Source organism: Cornus florida, unplaced genomic scaffold, assembly GCF_030987335.1.
Source record: "Cornus florida cultivar Cherokee Brave unplaced genomic scaffold, ASM3098733v1 CherokeeBrave_3.0.0_Hap2_Chr05, whole genome shotgun sequence".
Taxonomy (NCBI): domain Eukaryota; kingdom Viridiplantae; phylum Streptophyta; class Magnoliopsida; order Cornales; family Cornaceae; genus Cornus; species Cornus florida.
Window position 1 is genome coordinate 53,436,536 of NW_026775575.1, and position 20,421 is coordinate 53,456,956.

At 35.3% G+C, this 20,421-nt stretch overlaps 2 protein-coding genes across 2 annotated transcripts; one reads left to right on the top strand and one right to left on the bottom strand.

Moving 5' to 3' along the window:
- The first annotated feature begins 15,068 nt into the window (after positions 1-15,068).
- LOC132310153 (short-chain dehydrogenase reductase 2a-like) lies at positions 15,069-16,417 on the top strand. The gene is made up of 2 exons (XM_059808371.1): positions 15,069-15,151; positions 15,595-16,417. The coding sequence occupies exons 1-2, from the start codon at positions 15,069-15,071 to the stop codon at positions 16,415-16,417; spliced, it is 906 nt and encodes a 301-aa protein (XP_059664354.1).
- Positions 16,418-16,784: 367 nt separating this feature from the next.
- Positions 16,785-19,650, bottom strand: LOC132309283 (receptor-like protein 6). Its single transcript, XM_059807601.1, has one exon. It carries the CDS (start codon positions 19,648-19,650, stop codon positions 17,062-17,064), a length of 2,589 nt encoding a protein of 862 aa, XP_059663584.1. The 3' UTR covers positions 16,785-17,061.
- Between the last annotated feature and the right edge of the window lie 771 nt (positions 19,651-20,421).

The following is a 20,421-nucleotide window of genomic DNA, read 5'->3' on the forward strand; positions in this document are numbered from 1 at the left end:
TTGTTTGACAAAATTGAAAAAAAAAAAATAGTACAAAATACCTTTTTTTTTTTTTTTTTCTTAGTTAAAATTCACACACCAAGTCATAGATTTGTCCGAATGAAGACTTGAATCATCAACCTTCTATTTTGAAAAGTGTAAAAGTACTAATAAACTATTATCATGGATGATTTTAGTATGAATAATTTGTTTTAAGTATTTTAAGCAATTAAATAAAATAAATTACTAGATTTGAAAGTGCTCTTCAACAAACACTTTAATTGTTGTGATGTTTACTAAAGGTTATAGCTTAGTGATACTTTATCGCTTTTCAAAATAGAAGAGTGATTGTTTAGGTCCTCGTGGAGGCAAAGTGGGTGTCGTGGAGGCAAAGTGGGTGTGTGAGTTTCTTAGCAAAGTAAAAACAAATTGCTGCCATGTTTGGTAGGCAAAATAATGGAAGGAATGGAAGAAATGGAAAAGTATAAATTAGAAAAGGAGAGTAAGGGTGTTGTTTGATCAAACTGAAAATTATAAGAATTGGATTTTAAGTGCTGAAGTTTGTAAGTGGTAATTAAAAATACATATTTTTAATATCTTTTTTAATTTTCAGTGTTCAGCCTTCAGTAATAAGTAATGTCTCTATCATATAAAATTTTATCCTATTTTAAGTGACAATTACCATTTTCAGTGATATTTAAATTGTGTTATTAAACACACTTAATTAAATAAGTGATGAATTCATTCAAAATTAAGTGTTGAATTGAGCTTTCAAACAACACTTAAGTAAGGAGAAGGCCGTCTCATTTTGTAGAAACAAATGGCAAAGAGAAAGGAAATGAAAAGGAGAGGTTCCCTTTTCCATCTACTTCATACCTTGGATGTCGATTTATTGAATTAAGGCTATGTTCTGGCTGTATGGAATTGAAACTTTGAATTAGAATTGGTAAAATTGAAAAAAAGTAACTAAGCAAATTGAACTAAAATTTCTTCCAATTTCAATTTTAAGGCTCCAATTACGTGCAACTAAACACACCCTAAGTAGTTTTATGTATTTAAGTCGATCCACTTGGCATTGCTCTTTTGTATTACTCAGGCTATCTAGTATGCCATGCATGTCACATGACGATGGTGTAGAACTCGCCACATGATGGACTCTACACAAATGTTAAGCAAACTCTTGCCACAAGTAGCACTCTATCTAGTTTCTCAATCCACAAATGCACACTTTCTATTTTCTCAATTTACAAACCCGCATTCTCTTGAAAACCTAAATAAATAAATCAATCCATTCAATACCATACCGACTGACTGGGCTGGCCACTTTTGTAGCTTGACTCTCTACATTCACAAAAGTGGAGAGCTACCCTTGATGGTACAATTGTTTACTAGACAAATTTAAAATTCAAGCGAAATCGCTACAAGATTTGGACCACCCATAGAGAGTTGCATTTTATTTTTCGTAAAACATTTTAGTTCACTGTTTGAACGCTGATAAAGAATTTTCATAAACAGACTTCAACCAGTTTAAATGCAAAGTGACCTCACAACACTCACTTGCACGACCTAGGTGTTGTTCAAACCATGCTAGTTGAGGTGTGGTCCATGATTCATGATGATAAATTCGCACTTTGCTTTCCAACACTTCCTATCCAATACTTTGAGTAAAAATTACAACTACAAAAATCAAGTTTTGCCAACAAAATTTATCAACACACAATTTGCCAACGAAATTCACCAGCTGATGTTTCAACGAAATTTGCTTTAATTATTTACATTTTCCCCAAAATAACAAAAGCTTTAGGTTGTGTTTGGGGAGGCTTCTTGATGTAAAAAATCCTTTCATTATAAATGGCTTACAAGAATGCCTTCGCAAAAACAAATTTAAAAATAAAAAGTTGTTTGACTAACATCATGTCAAAAAGTGCTTTTATCTGCAAAAGTGATTTTATTCACATGATGTATGTTTGGTAACAATGTGTTAAAAAGTCCTACTATTAAATAATTTCAAATTTATAATAATAACCTTACATAATATTTACATATCTTACATCAAACACAATTATTGAATCATATTAGCACCAGTATTTTGTCATCCCAAAAACAACATAGAGTATTGCCATTAATATTTTCTTACATTTTCTAAGAACACAATGGTTATCAATTTCATATCCATAACAAACCCAGGAATCTTCACATCCATAACAAGTCCAGGAATCATTACATCCATATGGACTTTGTAACGACCCGGTCATTTGCCTTCCTTTCCTTTTTCCTGAAATTTTACGAATGAATTTTTTTCGTTTAATTTTCCTTTCTGAGCTTTGTTTCGTGTCGCTTAGTGTCATCTCGAGTGCTCGGAATTGGTTTCTGAGACTCTTTCATGTGAATTGACAACTTCCTTTGAGGACCGAGTCATTTTCACATTTTTCGATACTATGCGCTATTTCGTCCTTTTCCCTATTTCGTCTTATCTCCGTTTGTCAGTTTTTGGCACAACCTCACTTTTCAAGCTTGGAGTTGGTTTTTGACTTCACGTGCCTTCATCTTGAGTGGTTTCCACGAAATACGTATATTTACTTTTGCAAGAAAGTACTCTACTTGCTCCCGGTGCCCATAGGGGCATGGATGTATAAATCTTTGGAATTAATTTCATTTCTTGGGGTTTTTTCATAAATATCTTTTGAAGATATTTTATTTCAGGGGCATCTAAGAAAATATTTTTTGGAAGATATTTTCATTCTGGGACAGTTTCGCAGTTAACCCTTTTTGTAGGGGCCATTGTGCAATTAACGAAAGTTATTATAAAATATCTTGTTTGGAGCCTGGATCCTCGTACGGGATTCATTTTCACTTTTTGTTGACTTGTAAATTCATAGAATTCTGTTCTGGTCGTTTTTCTCCAATTTCAGAGTTTCTGGACCCGGTTGCCGCCGAACTTGTTCGGGGCATAACTTTCTGCTCGGGACTCGATTTTTGACGCCGTTTCTTTCGTTGTTCATATTTTATCATTTTGAATCTTTTTCATTCACAAAGTTTTGCCATTTGAGGGCGTTTGCTCAAATTTTACTTTTTCGGACCCGGCGGGGCCCGTTCGGGGCACTTTTTGAGATTTCTATAAAAGGGGGGGTGAGATATTTCATTTTTCATCTTCTCCCCTCTTCATGCACGACCTGGAGCTCCCATGGCAGCCCAAGGGGTGCTGCCATCTTCTCTCTCCTCTTTTGGTTCACTTTTCCTTGATGGAAAGTCTTCGGCCTTAACGTTTGTTGTTCCCCTCGCCGTGCTCTACCTTTCCCCCTTATTAGAATTCAGTTTTGACCATTTCTTGAGTTTGGTTTTGAGGTCAAGTTATGATTTTGATGGGGCTTTCATGTGGGTTATGTTCACGGCGTTGTCCCCGACAAAACCTAGTAGTTTCGTCGGATTCGGAGCCGTTCCATTTTGATGGCATTTGAGATTTTCATCTCAAATTGAGGTAGGGGATGTTTTAGGTTTAAATTCTTGTTATATAGCATACTTGTGATGCTTATACTACTTATTTGCATGATTAAATATAAAATCTAGAGATTTGATTATTTATTTTTCTTGTACGGGATCTAATTTTTCTGGTTGCTCATGATTTGGTTTAAACATGTAGCATGATTTTATATTACCCCTTGATATGCTCATTGTCGTGTATTAAAATTGGAACATTTGAATAAGTATTAAAGATTTTATTTAATATTTATCTTAAGTGAAAGATTAATTCACATGGTCTTAACTAGCTTAAAATCAATATGTATTAGTATATTAAATTAGGCCTTAACATGCTCTCCAACATAGTTGAATTTGAAAGTGATTGGAGGTGTTTTGAAAATTAGTAATTATTAATTAATTTGATTAATTAATTTGCCCCGAGTGCACTATTCACTCTATTTAAATTTCGACTTGATATTCTTGATTTACATGCCATATAGCTTCACATATATTTAATTTAGAATATTCGGTTAGGTTTTGAAACCTTTTATTTAATTAAATTCCATGTTTAAGATTTAATCCTCATGGTGATATACAACTTGGAATTGTATTGTGGCATGCTAGACAATTAAGTTTTGGTATGGTTGTTCACATGTATTAAATTGGGATTTATTGCATGAGAATTGCAACTTTTGTTTTATATTTAACTTTAGTGAAAGTTTAATTCACATGGTCTTAAATTGAATGAAATAAGCTTGTAATGTGATATTACATTAGTCCTTGGCATGTTCTCTAAGATATGTTAAATTGAGAGCATTTGGTTAAGTTTGAAAATATAGAGATTTTAATTAAAAGAATTAATTAAAATCTATTTTGTGGTCCCATTAGCTTAATTAAGATTTTAACTTGATATTTGTATTGACCATGACTTGTTTACTAGTATATATTAATTGTGAACTATTTGAAGTTACTTTAGAACCTTGGTAATTAAATTAGCATGATTTAATTAAAGTTCTACCTTGTTGTTCCAACAAGCTAATTGAGTTTTAGAATGGATATAGGTGATGATCATGCCATGTCCTTTAACATGTATTAAATTGAAGTTATTTGAAATTGGATCAGAATCTAGAGAATTTAATTGTGTTTATCTATTTAAATTCTATCAATTTGCTCCATGATCTAGTTGTGTTTTAGAAGTGGTTTCTATATTCAAATCATGGACTTGGACTTGTTGTATATTCATTTGGTTATGTTTTGAACATTGGATAACATAGTTGCTATGTTTGTATTCATGAGAATATGTTTTCCTTATTGAATATATTGTTGCCTTGTGTAATGATTTGCACACTTTGTGTTTAACATCTTTCATGCATAGCGTGTAATGAATTGCACACTGAAGATTCGACATTCATCATATCATATTAGTTGTGGATTTAGAGCATGTATTGTATAGGTTTCCAAATTTGGTTGTACTTAGTAGATAGTTGATTATCTTGCATATTCCTGTTGATATATGCGTTGTTGCACAACTTGTTGATTTTGGAAACTTGGGGATGTCGTTGTTTGACTATGGCTAGGACGTGGTTCTAGTACAGGGGATAGTCCCTCTATATATAGTCTAGTGCGCACATAGGGAGGTTACCCATGGGCTAGTAACCCTAAAGTAACTATGTTGTCGGTCTGATCCGGCGTGACGTCCGAGTATCCACTTTGTTTGATTTCTCATTTTAATTTCAAGTTGATAACTAGATGATGTTGTAACTTGCTGTTTCTTATTTGTCGTTCCATTTTAAGTTACAGGATGTTAACTTTGCGAAATTATGCTTTATGCGTTATATTGGAAGTTCCAATATTGGTTAAATTGCATCGATATTGAAAATCGTGTTTTGACGTTCTAATAAAGCTTAGGATTGATCCTATTGATTCATTTATAATATAGACGTTAGGTGGCATGAACCACTACTGTTATTTTATGCTTTAGATTCTAAGTTGATGGCTTTGAGAACTTAAACCTTGTTGCATTGTATAACATGCTCTTTTGTTGTTGAATTGCATGGATAATGTGATTCTTGTTAACTTGTATTCAAATATGCTTTTGTCATATTGTATGGATTACTCTAGACCTAGTTCAATTGTATTGAAAATGCAATTCATGTTAATCTATGCTCAAACATTCTTCTTGTCGTGTTCTTTGGATTATCCCAACCATGATTCGTTTCATACACGTATGTATATCATGATTCTTGTTGCTTAGACTCTAAGGTAGCTTAGGATGCACCCCAAGTCTCACTTGGACATAGACATTAGGTGGCATGAGCCCCTTTAACATGTTTCACCTTAAGGTGATAAATTTGTAAAATGCTAGGTCGATGCATGCTCATCTCCTACGAGTAGCTTTATGTTACTCACCCCTACGATATTGGGGCATATTTCAGGTACGAAGACTTGGTTCGTGAAGCCTAGCATTTCTTAGATGTCGTGTAGCTTTCAAGTTTCCATTTCATGCAAATGTTAGCATAAAATGTCATTTTGTAGACTTATATGTCAAAATATGTATATTTGATTCCATGTATGTAATGTGTACATAAGTTCACTCCTTTCAATGTATTTGACATGTATGAGATGAGGCCGGAGGCCAATGACATGTGTATTGTATTCTATACAACTTTTTAACTTCATGAAATATCATGAAAACTTTGAAAAATCGCAAGTTATTGCTTCACTATGGTTGCATCGGGTGTGGGAATTCCATTTTCATTCTTTCATAGGGTCTTATTAATCTTGTATGAAGTGTGACCAAGGGCCAAATGGTCATTTGACTCCATTTTACATTTTTGAATTCCATGTTTTCCATTCCAAGTCCATTTTTGCCTTTTTGCCCGTTGGGGGGTCGGATTTTGTATCAGCTATATTTTTAAGCCATGGACCATTGTAGCGTGTCTAAATAGGTAAGTTACGTTTGCGTGCATGGTCGTTTCCTGGCAAAACCTTATTATTTGTGTTTTGAGCCTCTTGTGAATTCATTTCGCATTTTTTTTTTTGCATATTCTGATCTAGGGGCATTATGGACCTTTCATATCAGTTTTATTCTCTTCTTTTTGACATGGTTGAATAGAAAACATGATTTTAGGGGGGGTTTCTTCTTCGTGTTTTTCCAGAAAATGTCGTCTTGGTACCGAAAATCCCTCGTGAAGTTTCAACTTCCAGTTTTCATTTAGCAGCTTTATGACCCTCTTGTTCAGTTCTGATCTAAGGGCATTTTGGGGATTTCATAGTGAGTTTTTTCCGATTCCGTTAGTGAGGTTGGGTAGAAAACTCGATTTTAGGGGGGGTTTCTTCTTCGTATTTTTCCAGAAAAACTCGTCTTGACCTCCGTTTCAAGCCTCAGTTCTGGGTAGATCAAAAAAAATGTAGCAGCAGCCAAGGGCTGCCACCAACCATGTCTTTGGGCGCCGGTGGGCTCACGCATGGGCGCCGTATGCGCCATGGCCCCTCGTCGGGCCGCCGCGACGTCAATTCTTCTTTTGGGCTTTTCTCCTTCGTCCGGACTTCGATTCAAGTGAATTTTTTTTTGAACTTGACTAATTTTTCGCTGTCTTTCCAACGGTGTGCTCGGTTGCACCCGGTTCTTCCTGGATAATTATCAGTTTACCCTTTTTACTTTAAGTGCTCGTTTTTCTTCGTCATGCCGTTTCTCCTTCGTTCGGACTCCGAATCATGCGATTCTTGAGTCCATCTTGATTAGTTTTTCGTTGTCCTTCCAGCGGTGTGCTCGGTGGCACCTGAATCTACAGTTTTCAGAAATAATTATTTTGCCCTTGGGGGCTTATTTGTCACATTTTTTATCTTTTGCTTCCGCATCAGTTCTTGTTGAGTTCCACGACCTCATGGAAGGTCACTTTGACTTCTTAGAGTCTTGTTTTCTATTTTCACTTCCGCATTCGGATCCGTTATCGGATCATCCTTACGGTTCATCATAGGACACGCTGGCTTAAAAACCAGGGTCGTCACAGACTTGCTGTGCAAATTGCTCTTCACTTGGATATATTTCCAATCAAATCAAAAGGGAGGAGAAACTCTATTCACTTTTCTTTATCAAATTGAATTCATAGTACATGCTATTACATTAATTCAAGTAAGAAAGAAGAAGAAGAGAAACGAAAACTGTTATTTAAGTAATGTCACTAAGTCATAGAATTTCTAAGTTATGTTTTCGCATCGAGTTATATTGACAAGGAACTAAAAAGCTTAAGATCATTTGTTCTTTAGTTTTAATTGACATGTTCTTCTTTTGTTCGAATCATCTAAATTGCATGAAAACAACAAAAAGTACATCCATAAATTGAATAGACAAACAGAAAATCATAGATGAAAAAAAAGAAAAGAAAAAAGAAGTTAGGAGTATGATATGAAAGGAACACATTAAACAACAATACCCATATCATGCATCGGCATAAAGAGTAAGAAATGCAAAGCGAATCAATAAAACAAGAAAATTGATAAATACAATGCCAATTTCAGTATACTATTACAAAAATATCATATGCCTAACCTGTGTCCAAAGAAGAAAAAAAAAAAATTAAGTGAGATATGACAAGTGGGGAGATTTCTTTCTTTAATTTGCAAGTTAAATTGAGTGAGAAAAACAAGAATATATATAAAGGTTTTATTTTAGAGAATTAGAAACTAAAGAAACACTCAAACCTTCCAAAAAAGAAAAAGAAAAAAGAAATGAATACACAACAATACCAACATATCATACATCCGTATAAAGAGCCTGAATTGGCTTTACGAAAAAGTATAGAGAATTTGCAAGTGCTGGAAATTAATATGGGTCTTACAGATTAATAAGTGACGAAAACTGAACTATATATATATATATATAGAGAGAGAGATAATTAAAGTATTAGACTCCCTCTAAATTTGTAATTGCTAGAGACTTTTGTTGAATTTGTAATTGCTAGACTTTTAGTGAATTTCTACCTACAAATTTCTTCGTTGGCCTACAGAAATCTAGAGAGAGGGAGTAACATATTTGAGACATTGATTCAGACTTGAACTATATGGTAGAGGCAAGTGTTGGAATCAGATTAAGAATGATACCATGAATAGGAGTGTAGCAATACTCAATTTCATACTCTCAAACTAAAAATCCATATTAATTTGGAATTAGAGGATAACACATGAGTGAATTCTCTGTGTGCTTCTCCCCAAATTTCACGTACACATAAATATGTTGATCGGTCTTCAAAACCCTAACTTTGCATAAATTTAGCACTCAACACTACTAGACTCATAAGAATTGTTTCAAGATTGGAATCTGAAGGGGATCTGCAACTCTTTTGCTTTCTTGTGTTGCATCGTTATTCTTGCGTATCTAGCATCGACTAGTTTCAAGAAATAAAAGGGGGCAAAAACCTCTATGCAATTATTTATTTAAAATGAGGTATTTACTTTCCTAAATGTGATTTTAGAAGCAAGTTTTATAGGCTTCGTTGGAATGGACTTTTAATGACTTCTGATTCCATGGGAAGTCCGTTTCAAATATTTTGCCAAACACTCAAAATTTTCACAAACGGGCTATTTGGGTTTGGAAGCTCATTTGAAACCTTCAGAAAGCTCAGCCAAACATGCCCTTAATGGTTATCACAACAAGTCCTTCGTAAAGTTATTCCGAGAGTTAAAATAAGGTCATGACCTAGTTAAACGGATCATGATCCTCTCCATCTAGAAAGTACCAACACTTCATTTAGAGGTGTCATGACGGTGCATGTCGGACACTTAGACATAGTTAAAAATGTTCTAAAATTTAAGGATTCAGCTAACAAAAAATTCTTTTTTATTAACTAAAATACCTTTCCAATAAACCAAACCGATAGCCACCACACCCACCACGACTAGTTCACACCCACCACCATCAATTCACAGCCCTACCATAGCCGCCACCAAATTCACTTCCCCCAAATATCAACACACATATCTGTATAATACATCTGTTTACGCAAAGATCCACTCCTAGTCTCTCTCTGTATAAAATACACATAATATATCTGTATAAAGATCAATACATCTGTTTTTGCAAAGATCAACCCCTAGTCTCTCTGTGTATAATATACACACATATATGTATATTTATAAAACCCGGTCCTTAGTCCGAGAGCGCATGACACAGAAGAAAATCGATGAAGAGCCAAAAAAAAAAAAAAAAAAAAAAAAAAAAAAAAAAAAAAAATCTTGAAGGGTCGATACTTAAATCGATATATAGAGATACAGACCGAGAGCTTCATTGATATATTATTATCAGTGCTAATTAATAGACCCAACAGAGATCAAGCTTTATACATCATCACAGAGAATCTCCGGCCGACCAAGCTTTCGAAAGATACATCAGTGACTTATATAAATACTTAGAGAAGATCCGGCGACGAGCTCCTACAACGAACAAACCAGCCACGTCTCAGAGTGCCAGTGACCCAAAACCAACAACATTCAAGCCCTATTTCATGGGTTTAATACGGCTGGGTTCAATGGCTGATTCGTCCGAGTTGGGCTCCTTCTCCCAAATTCTTGTAATATATTTTCTTCCTATATATATATGTATGATTATATAGATTGTGATTAATCGAATCACCACCGCCATCATCGTTCTTCTCTAGCCGTCACCATTGTTTGGTATGATGGTCGCCTTCGTCGAAGCTTCCACTGGTAGTCTCCATCGTCGGGAATCGTGGTTGGATCACAAGCTTTGGTTTGGTGGTGGGTTAGCGTCGGTGCGATGGTGGTGGTTGTGGATGAGGAGAAGTGATAGTGGCGGCTGTGGTTGAGAAGTGGTGGTTGTTTGTTGGGGGAGATGATGGTGGCGACGGCTGTTGTTGGGGGAGAGGCGGTGACGGCTGTTGTTGGGGGAGAGGCGGTGACGGCGGATCAAGAGGCGGCGACGGAGGCAGTGGCAGAGGTGGAGGAAGGGGTGGGGGAAGGAGGCAGCCAGATTGGTTATATATATATGTGATGGTGCTGATGTAATATTGTATATATATAAGGGTAAATTTGACTTTTCATGTGTTATTAAACATTGAAGGGCAATATTGTCTTCTCTAATGTTTTAAGGGCTTGTTTGGATAAAAAATCTCACAGGGGTGTTTTTGTCTAAAAATGACTAAGTTGTATATGGCTGTCAATATGGCAAACCTCAAAGGCTATCGTTGTAATTAACTCAAAATTTAAATATTTTATTTTTTTCTTTGAATAAGACTAAGATACAACAAAGACATAATTTGAACACTTTCAGGACACGACAATATAGTTTTATAATAAAAAATTTTGAATAATAAAATTCAATACAATTTAAAATATATTATGAGTTAATTAGAAAATTAATAAAACAAAAATAACAAATATTTAGCTCCAAGCTCTAAATTAATAATGATTTCATTCATAATTGTATGGATAAAATGAGTAAATATTATTATTATTTTTATAAATAATATATTATATTATTATTTTTTGAAGTATTCATGTGATATATATTCGTGTCCTATAATTTTTTTTTTTTAAATTTAATGTATTGTCATATTTGTTTCGTATCGTATCATATCATACTCATATCCTGTATCGGCATCTACATTGGTGTTTCTTAGCTCTATTAGTTTTTCTATCATATAATCCTTGATACAATCCAATATTACACATTAACTAACTTTTATTTTAATTTTTGTACCTATTTTAAATAAGGTAATTGCTCAATAAAGATCAAGAGACATTGTTGTGACTTAAGTTACATAATTTTTCTAAACATGTTACTCTTACATTCCGCCTATACTCTCGCTCTCGTGTTTTATTCACGCTCTTGCTTCCAATCCCATTATGTGTGATATGTGACTTAAATTTTGTCACTTTCACGCTCTTGCTCTCACATTTGCTTCCCCTCATGCACTTCTTCTATGTGACTTAAGTTGTAACATATTAGGTCGCGCATGACAACAAAATACAAAGAAGAAAAAGTAATGCAAATATCTTAATCCCTAGTTTAATGCCAAGTTTTGATTTTGCTATGTAACCAAATAAAATAAATTTCCTTCTTTCCCCTCCATTTATCTTTGTGTTGACTTTAGAAGATCCAAAACTTCCAATGTTGGGCTTCTTTTGCTCCCCATCCAAAAGAATATAACTTTGGTGTCGTCCACTAGGTGTTTAAAAAGTAAAATATGCAATAATTTTGACATAGTTATGACTTCTTTTGTTACCCCATCAAATTTATTGCATACTTTAAACATATAAACCTATCCATTTAAACCCTTTTATTTTTATTTTTTTAAGTTTATAATCGATCACCCAAAATAAAAAAATAAATAAATATACCAGAGTTAAGATCTAATGAACTAAAGATTGTGACACAGAGTCAACTTAATTTAACCTCTCCCTCATTCTTCTAGTCACAAATTAATGTCCTATTCCTATTTGGTACTGTTCACTAGAAACAATTTTCAATGAACTAATGCCCATTACTTTAATTAACTCCAAATTCAAAATAATAATACTCCTAATAATAACGACCTATGATGACGACCGATGATGTTTACAAAATAGTTGTCTCAATGAATTTTGATGTTATTTTTAGATGAGGTAAGTATCTAAAGACCAAAGCACCTCTAAGGTTTATTTTTTGAGCAAATAATACACTTGTCTTTTACTTTGGATATATAAATCCCTTAAAAATGTAGCAAACTAGCTAGGGCTTTTCAGCGATGAACTATTACAAAGGTACCGTTAACAAATCATGTGTGTGGCACGTGACTAATTAATTGTATTAAATACCCAAAATGCCCTTTTTCAATGACAAAATAAAGGTCGTTTAGTAAAGGTCATTATGGCCAGTTTATAATATATAACTGAGTTTTTAATTTTTAAAAATAATTGAAGGAAGGGCATTTTAGTATTTTTATCAACTCATTAACAGCTGAATGATGGGAGACCCTTGTTCGCCCCTAAAATGAACTATATGGGGGTTTTCAGAACCTAGAGGGGGATTATATGCCCTATATGCATATTGCAGAGGTGTTAAATGTCCGCAAACCTTTTAAGATTACATCTTTTAGAAAACAATTTAAACATGTCATAGTAAGTTAGGTTCGTTTGGTTAGTTATAAATTAGGCTTGTTTGGATTGTGTTAATGTGCACATAATATCCATATACGATAAGATTATTAGCATGCACACCCCCTTAGCTATTTTGAAAAGAGTAAAATGGTAAAACGAGTATTGTAACATTATGTTATGTTATATTCTTGTTTGAAGGGTGCTTCTACCTAATATTAAAAAAATAAAAAAGTTATTAACACACTTTTTAAAACAGAAATGGCATTTTCTGCACTTTACCATTTTGTTTGCCATAATGTTGCATGCTCATCTGGTATTTATAAATTTCATGTCATTTTAATAAGGATTTGTTAGTTTAATACAACTTTTTAGCAGGTGAGAATGTATAAAAAATTAACCTAACCTTCTTTAGGCCAATTATTGGTAGTGGCCTACAACGAAATCAATTAAAAAACCATTATCCCGAGAATAATGAAATCAATTATCATCAAAAGCCTTAGTTGGGGGAAACAAGAATCCCCGTAAAACAGGCACTACAATGGATAATTTAATCAGTGAGTATGGCAATAAGGGCACAAAATTGGTCCACATATGCTTCTGGTTAAAAATAGGGACGGATATGAAAGAAAATGAAGGAAAAATATATTGGGACATCTCATATTGCCCGAAAAGAGATATTCTTACCTGTCTAAAAAAGTTTTTAAAATAGCGAACACTGTATATACTATATATTATGCTTCACACTTGCAATGTAATGAATTCAGACAAATAATATCGGTATAAATCAGCCGAATTAATCCGTTTAAAAAGATGTGTAACGATATCGAACCTTCGTGTATCAGTTCGATGAACCATGATATATATATATATATATAAAATAATTTTTGAACCGTTCTCTACTCTCGTTAGAGTTGGTGATTATTCGTATGGTCCTTAGCAAGTGAATTCCTATTTTTCACTTCTTATTCCCATAAAAAAAAAAAATATTTTTTTCCTTTGTTTTCTTCCCACCTATTTTCCCAAAGCAAGATTAGTTGGAGTTGCCACCCATTTTTCCTCTAAGAGGAGGGATTAATGGTATCCATATGTTATCTATATACATGAGTCCTGATCTCTTGTTCCTCATGGAGCAAGAAAAATAATTCACACTTTCTATATAGACTGTTAGATTAAATCTAACGGTCATTTCACAAACCCACCTATGACTTCTCCTTTTAACACATAATCCGAATGTGTATCATCCAATAGGATTGAACTTGCACTCTCTTTTTTTTCAAAGGGTAAAGCAAATATATGTATATATATATATATAAGAAAAGAAAACTTGCACTCTTTTTTAATCCGAAGAGAGGCAATTTATGTGCATTTGATCGAAATAACTAATCCAGTTTTGGCATGCATCTATATTCTTGATCTTGAATGAGATTGAACTTTATAGAAAACCAGTCCTCTTATCAAACATGCAGACACATATATCTCCTTAAAATCTTAAAATTAATGACAAGATATATATGGAAGCAATATAGTAATGAGATAACAAGTTATATATCTATATATATATATATATATGTATATGAATTAAATCTTAGAATTAATGACAAGATATATATGGAAGGAGTTGGATTTTGTTGGTTTGGTTGATTCCTTTGCGTGTGCCATATATTGTTAGCTATAGCTCTTGCCTAACTGTTTACAAGTAATTGTTGCATTTCCTATATCACTTCCTGTTAGTAACAGCTAGACATTTAGTTATGATCAGAAGAAATATTTGTGAGATATTTCTGATGTGTCCATTGGATTGCTGATGATGTAAGAATGAATCCTATCCGCAACATTTTGGGAAAAAGCCCCATCATATATGATTGCAACACCAGCTATGCATGAGTAGTCAGCTTAGGATATTCCTTAAACTTGGAAATAAAATAAAATAAAATAAAAGATGGGTTATTTTTGTTCATCTCGGTTTATATGAATTCCGCCATTTAATTGATTTTCCGTTTTTTGACAAATTCTATAATACTCGGGCATCGTACCATGGATCTCTCATTCAAAGGGATTTGTGGTAGGACCTACTTGATGAAAGTTCAAATATACATCAAAGTTAAGCATGCAACATGAGGATAATCTTGAGGTTGAATACATTAATTGAAGGTTTATTTATGTTGTGTGTGTGTGTGTGTGTCACAATTAAGCCATATATAAATAAAAGGGAAGGCAATTTTGGTCACTGGGGTTACAATTACAAGGGTTTGTTTCTCATTATTATTATTTTTTGTATGAATTAATTGGGAGGGATATTTTGACAAGTTGAGGGAAACAAGTACTTGAGGGGCAAGCGAGCTTTAGGGTAAGGGACATATCTAAGAAAGTGTCCCCTCCACTGCAGAAGCACTTTTTGGAACACTATAAAGCCCTTCCATCCTTCAACCCACCATCTGTATCCTCATTCCTCAGTGTCCTTATTCCTTTCTATTGTTAAATCTCTCTCTCTCCCTCTCTCTCTCTCTCACACACACACACACGCACACGCACACATGCCTGCTCAAGTAATACCTGAGAAAACCCTCCGGGCAATTCATGTCAGCAGCAGGGAGAACTCCCTCCTCACTCCGAAAAGGTTACCTTCACTCCACTCTTTAATTTTTCTAATTCTCTTTACCCTTACGCAAATCATTTGAGAATTCAAGAAATTAATGGTTCATAGTTGCAATAAAATATTTGATACACATTTTGATTATATGATTTTTCTATAGTTCCTCTAGCTGTAATTTACTTAAAAATGCATTTATATAATAATTAAGAATAAACATCAGCTACTGATGGCTTCTAGAAGGGAAAAAGAAATCACTGAAATTGATTGCACTGGATATGGGAAATATATATAAATTCATTCCCAAATCATTGATATCATTAATAATTTGATACTTTAATTGTCAGGCTTTGTTGTGCCTAATGAAAAATTATATATGATCCTATGACTCTTTACCTACACACACACACATATGTCCATTTTTTCTTGATTGCTTTATTTTTAAATATAAAAATGTTAACCTTGTGTAGGTTGGAAGGAAAAGTTGCAATTGTAACAGGTGGAGCCAGAGGGATAGGAGAAGCCACAGCGAGACTTTTTGCGAAACATGGAGCCAAGGTTGTCATTGGAGATGTCGAGGATGCCTCTGGTATTGCTTTAGCTAACTCATTGTCACCCTCAGCAACCTATATGCATTGTGATGTGAGCTTGGAAGAGGATATCAAACACTTGATCAGTTCAACGTTTTCAATGTATGGCCAACTTGACATTCTATTCAACAACGCCGGTGTACTTGGAAACCAATCGAAGCACAAGAGCATCGTAGACTTTGATGCGGATGAGTTTGATCATGTCATGCGCATAAATGTCAAAGGAGCAGCCCTAGGGATGAAGCACGCGGCGCGTGTAATGGTGCCACGAAGAAGTGGATGCATCATTTCTATATCCAGCGTGGCCGGTCTCATGGGAGGGCTTGGGCCTCATGCTTATACAGCATCGAAACATGCCATTGTAGGGTTGACGAAGAACACGGCTTGTGAGCTAGGAAGGTATGGGATTAGGGTTAACTGCATATCTCCCTTTGGGGTGGCCACTTCCATGCTTGTCAATGCATGGAGGAGTCATGAGGAAGACGAAGAATGCAAGGATTTAGGGGCACCTTGTGAGGAAGAAGTAAAAAAGATGGAGGAAATGGTGAGAGAAATGGCCAATCTAAAGGGTGTGACACTGAGGGCCAAAGATATTGCTGAGGCTGCACTTTATCTTGCTAGTGATGAATCCAAGTATGTAAGTGGTCATAACCTTGTTGTGGATGGTGGGATCACTACCATGAAAAATTGTGTAGGCTTATAGTAATGAGTAGTGTTCATTTCATCATTGTTATACAAGTTCATTTGTGAAAGTAATGGAGTAGAAAAGTGTAAAGAAACAATCTTTGAATATGTTAAAAAAATTTTATGGTTAAAGTTTAATGATGTTCCTTTATAATAAAAAATTTGGAACTTGTTTGGTTGGTAAGTTTGAAAACAGTTATCAGAAACTAAAAAAATAGAGAATAATATTTAGAGAACTACAAAAAATTGTTATATGAAAATAGACATTTTTATAACTGAGTTTTTAGAAAATAGTTTTAAAAAAAAACTGAACCAAATATAATTTTTTTTGTACAGTTTTCAATTTTCCGAGAACAGAAAACTATTTCCATAATTTGCTAAAAACACACACAACCAAACTTAGTACTCCAAATTTTTTAACACTGCAACATGTTATGACCTCGTCTGAACTACATTACTAAATGATTACATGACAGAAGGCAAAAGAAACACAATACACACGAATTATCTAATGCGTATATAATCACGACAAACCATGTATATCATCTTCGAAACTGCCCTGAACAAGGTAAAATCTCCATTCTAGGTCTGAAATTCTTTCCTTCCAATCGGGAAATCTATAGAAGCACACATCCTTGAAGCAAATGTGGCCGCTCATCAAATTTAACTTCTTCGCCTGCTTTTATTATTCCTTCCATGTTTCTTTTGGTTTCTTTCGAAGGTGTTGACAAACCATTCATGATACCTTGTGGTCAGAGTGTGCCCAATGATCAACCCAGCAATTAGCCCACCTCCATAGCCCATGCATATGACAACCCAATCAATTTTATCAATCGGAAACCATGAATGATCATCATCTTGCTTGAATTTTGAAAAAGGTGGTGGTGATGCTTCTACACTGCCACATTTCTTCGACAAAGGGTCTCCACACAATCCTGAATTCCCCTCGTATGAGCTGTTTGGAAACGTATCGAATTGCCTCCCTTGTGGAATCGGCCCTGTGAGATGGTTTCGAGAGACATTGAAGACTTCAAGGAACGTGAGCTGGGACAGCTTCTGGGGTATTTCTCCAGAGAGTTTATTTTGAGAAAGGTCCAATGATTCGAGCTCTGTCAGATTCCCAAATGAAGATGGGATCTCACCAGTGAGATTGTTGTTGGAAAGGTTGAGCATGTGGAGCCCACTTAGAACCCCCAGTGAATCTGAAATCTCTCCTTCAAAGTGGTTACTCGAGAGATCAATGGCAATCAAGATATTTTGAATATCCATATATGCTGTTTCCACCCCTTTGTTTGTCAGTGTCATGGAGTAGAAGTAATTTAGATTCCAACTTTGTCCAGGTGTGTCCAGATTTCTGCTTGTCCCCATGTACCTTGGTTGGTTAAGATCATTGACAACTTTCATGGCCGTCCAGGTTGTGAAGAAATTCGAAGGCAGCTCACCAGTGAAACAATTGTGAGACAAGTCAATGATGTGCAAGCTGGGGAATGCAACATTGGAGTAAGGGTTTGGTATGGAACCATGGAATTTATTGAATTGCAAAATCAGAACCGTCAAGTTAGAAAGTGTTCCCAGCCAAACGGGAAAAGTATCATTGATTAGATTGTTTCCGAGGTCAAGACTCTCCAGAAATGTGCATCTGGCCAACGATCTAGGCACCGGCCCTTGTAATTGGTTTCCACCAAAATTTATCATCATTAGTTGGCTTCCTCTCTTGTACATTTGAGGAATGGGGCCATGAAAGTTGTTGTTTCGAAGGTTCAACACGGACAGAGAATCACTAAAGCTTGCCAAGCATTGGGGGATGACACCGGTCAAGTTGTTGGAAGATAAATCGAGGACAAAAGCAGAGCTCAGATTGCAGAACAGTGGTGGAATCTCTCCGGTCAAATTGTTGTTTGAGACTCTATAGAAAGAGGTGGTTAATGGTGGGATTGGAAGTGAACCTTGCAGCATGTTAGAGCTTATGTCTAAACTACGTAGTTTTCTCCACGGAAGGACTAGAGGAAGCAGCTCAGAGGTTAGAAAATTTTCGGAAATGTCCATAAGCAAGAGAGTTTCTCTACTCATGTTCCATATCCATTTAGGTATAGGGCCGCGGATATTGTTGTTCTGTAGGGTTAGTGACATCAAGCCGTCTTGTTTTCTCAAGAAATCAGGGAACTCCAATAAGTTACACGAGGCCAATTCTAGGTACTTGAACTTTGGCAGCTTGGAAGCATTGACATTGATGGTACTGGTACTGGCGAGCAATGTCAGCATGTTATCGGACAGAAAAAGGCTGGTGAGATTTTTCATGGTAAGAAACACATCTACTCTTATTTTCCCACTCAGCTTGTTTGCATAGAGAGATAGATATTCTAGATTCACAAGTTGAGAAATTGATTCAGGTATTGAACCATGCAACCAATTAGATGAAAGGTCTAACTTTCTCAAATGGGTGAGAGTTACAAGCCAGTATGGGATTTGACCAGTTAATTTATTATGATCCATGTAGAAAATCCGAAGTTGTTTAAGGTTTGCTAAAGAAGGTAACTGGCCCTTGAAATCATTAAGAGAAAGATCCAGATGTGTGAGCTGAGTAAGATTACGAAACGAATGAGGTATCTGACCTAGAAAATTATTGTTGTAGAGGTTTAAATAGACGAGTTGTGTCAAATTATCAAAAGTAGTACTAGTTATCTCGCCCACAAAATCGTTGACAGAAAGGTCGAGAGAAGCTAGTTTGGTTAGTTTCGAAACTTCTAATGGGATTTGGCCGGAAAACAAAGAGAATGAGAGGTTGAGATATGTTAACCTTGAAAAACGGCCAATGCTAGACGGAATGTTGGAGTAATTGAAGTAATTGTCCGCGAGGTTGAGTCTCCGAAGGTGAACAAGATTAAAGAGGGTGCTGCTCGAGTTGATAGAACCATAGAGATAGCAGCTACTGAGGTTGAGGCCAATCACATGGCCGGTGTCCTCATGGCATGTGACACCGTCCCACGAGCAGCAGCAGCAGCCATCACTACCATTCCACGATGCTACCTTTGGATGAGCAAAAGGATCCTCAGAAGCAAAGTTTCTTATCGAAAGGCTTCGATTGAACTGCATCAAAGCAGAGCACTCATCCTTGTGGCATAGTGGCTGTGGATGCTGCAAAAAAGAGAGACAGTTTATGACCATACAGTAACCAAATGTGGTGATCAGTAGGAAGAGCAAGTAGTGCAAGAATAAGGTGAAGTGACGACACAATATTGATGAACAACCCATTATGGAAATGATAATAATCAAGCATATTATGAGAAAGGTGTTTTTATAGAAGAACAACAAACTGATCACAAGTTTACAAAAATGTGGACACAACTTAGTCCTTGGCCATGTTGAGTCAAGAGTCATGTACGTGCGAGGAACTTATTGGGCCTGTTAAGTCAAGCCTTATCCGTTAGTAGTTTCGGACCATGTGCTGACTAATTACGAGAACGTATGTTTGTGTGTCATCTTTATTTAACTCTATATTTACATAACTTCTTGTGTTTGTCGGATTAGTTGTGACATGATTAAATAATTTCTCGTTGAACACTAACCACTTTGAAATGTGTGGTCCCTTGGCCTTCTTTTCTACTATAAACGTGTCATCCACAAAATGACTGAGAACCACTTTAATTGAGGTTTATTTTACTTTAGCCGGTCATTATGGACTAATCGGGAAGACTAAGATCTGTGCACCAACCCAAAGTACACTGTGAATGTGGTGTAAACCAAAGGAAATTAATGAATTTGCGTGTTCAAATTGATAAGATCTAGTCTTAAACTGCTTTATTATAGAAAGGCGTCTTTATGATTCCACTAGCATGGAAAAATCATCACGACACGTCAAAATGCCAATTTAAAAAATATATGTGTTTAGATAATGTATCAAATTATATAATATGTTGTGCAATACTGTGTATATACACACAGATGGTATGCACGCCTTCAGGTAGAGTCACCCTTTTCTTCCTTTACGTGTAAAACGTGGATATGGATGAATTCGTTTTGCCA

Excerpts from the sequence above, each read along its gene's own strand:
- LOC132309283 (XM_059807601.1), bottom strand. The coding sequence starts at position 19,650 with ATGGGTTGTTCATCAATATTGTGTCGTCACTTCACCTTATTCTTGCAC.
- LOC132310153 (XM_059808371.1), top strand. The coding sequence starts at position 15,069 with ATGCCTGCTCAAGTAATACCTGAGAAAACCCTCCGGGCAATTCATGTC. Across the intron at positions 15,152-15,594 it reads TCCCTCCTCACTCCGAAAAG|GTTGGAAGGAAAAGTTGCAA; the intron begins GTTACCTTCACT and ends AACCTTGTGTAG.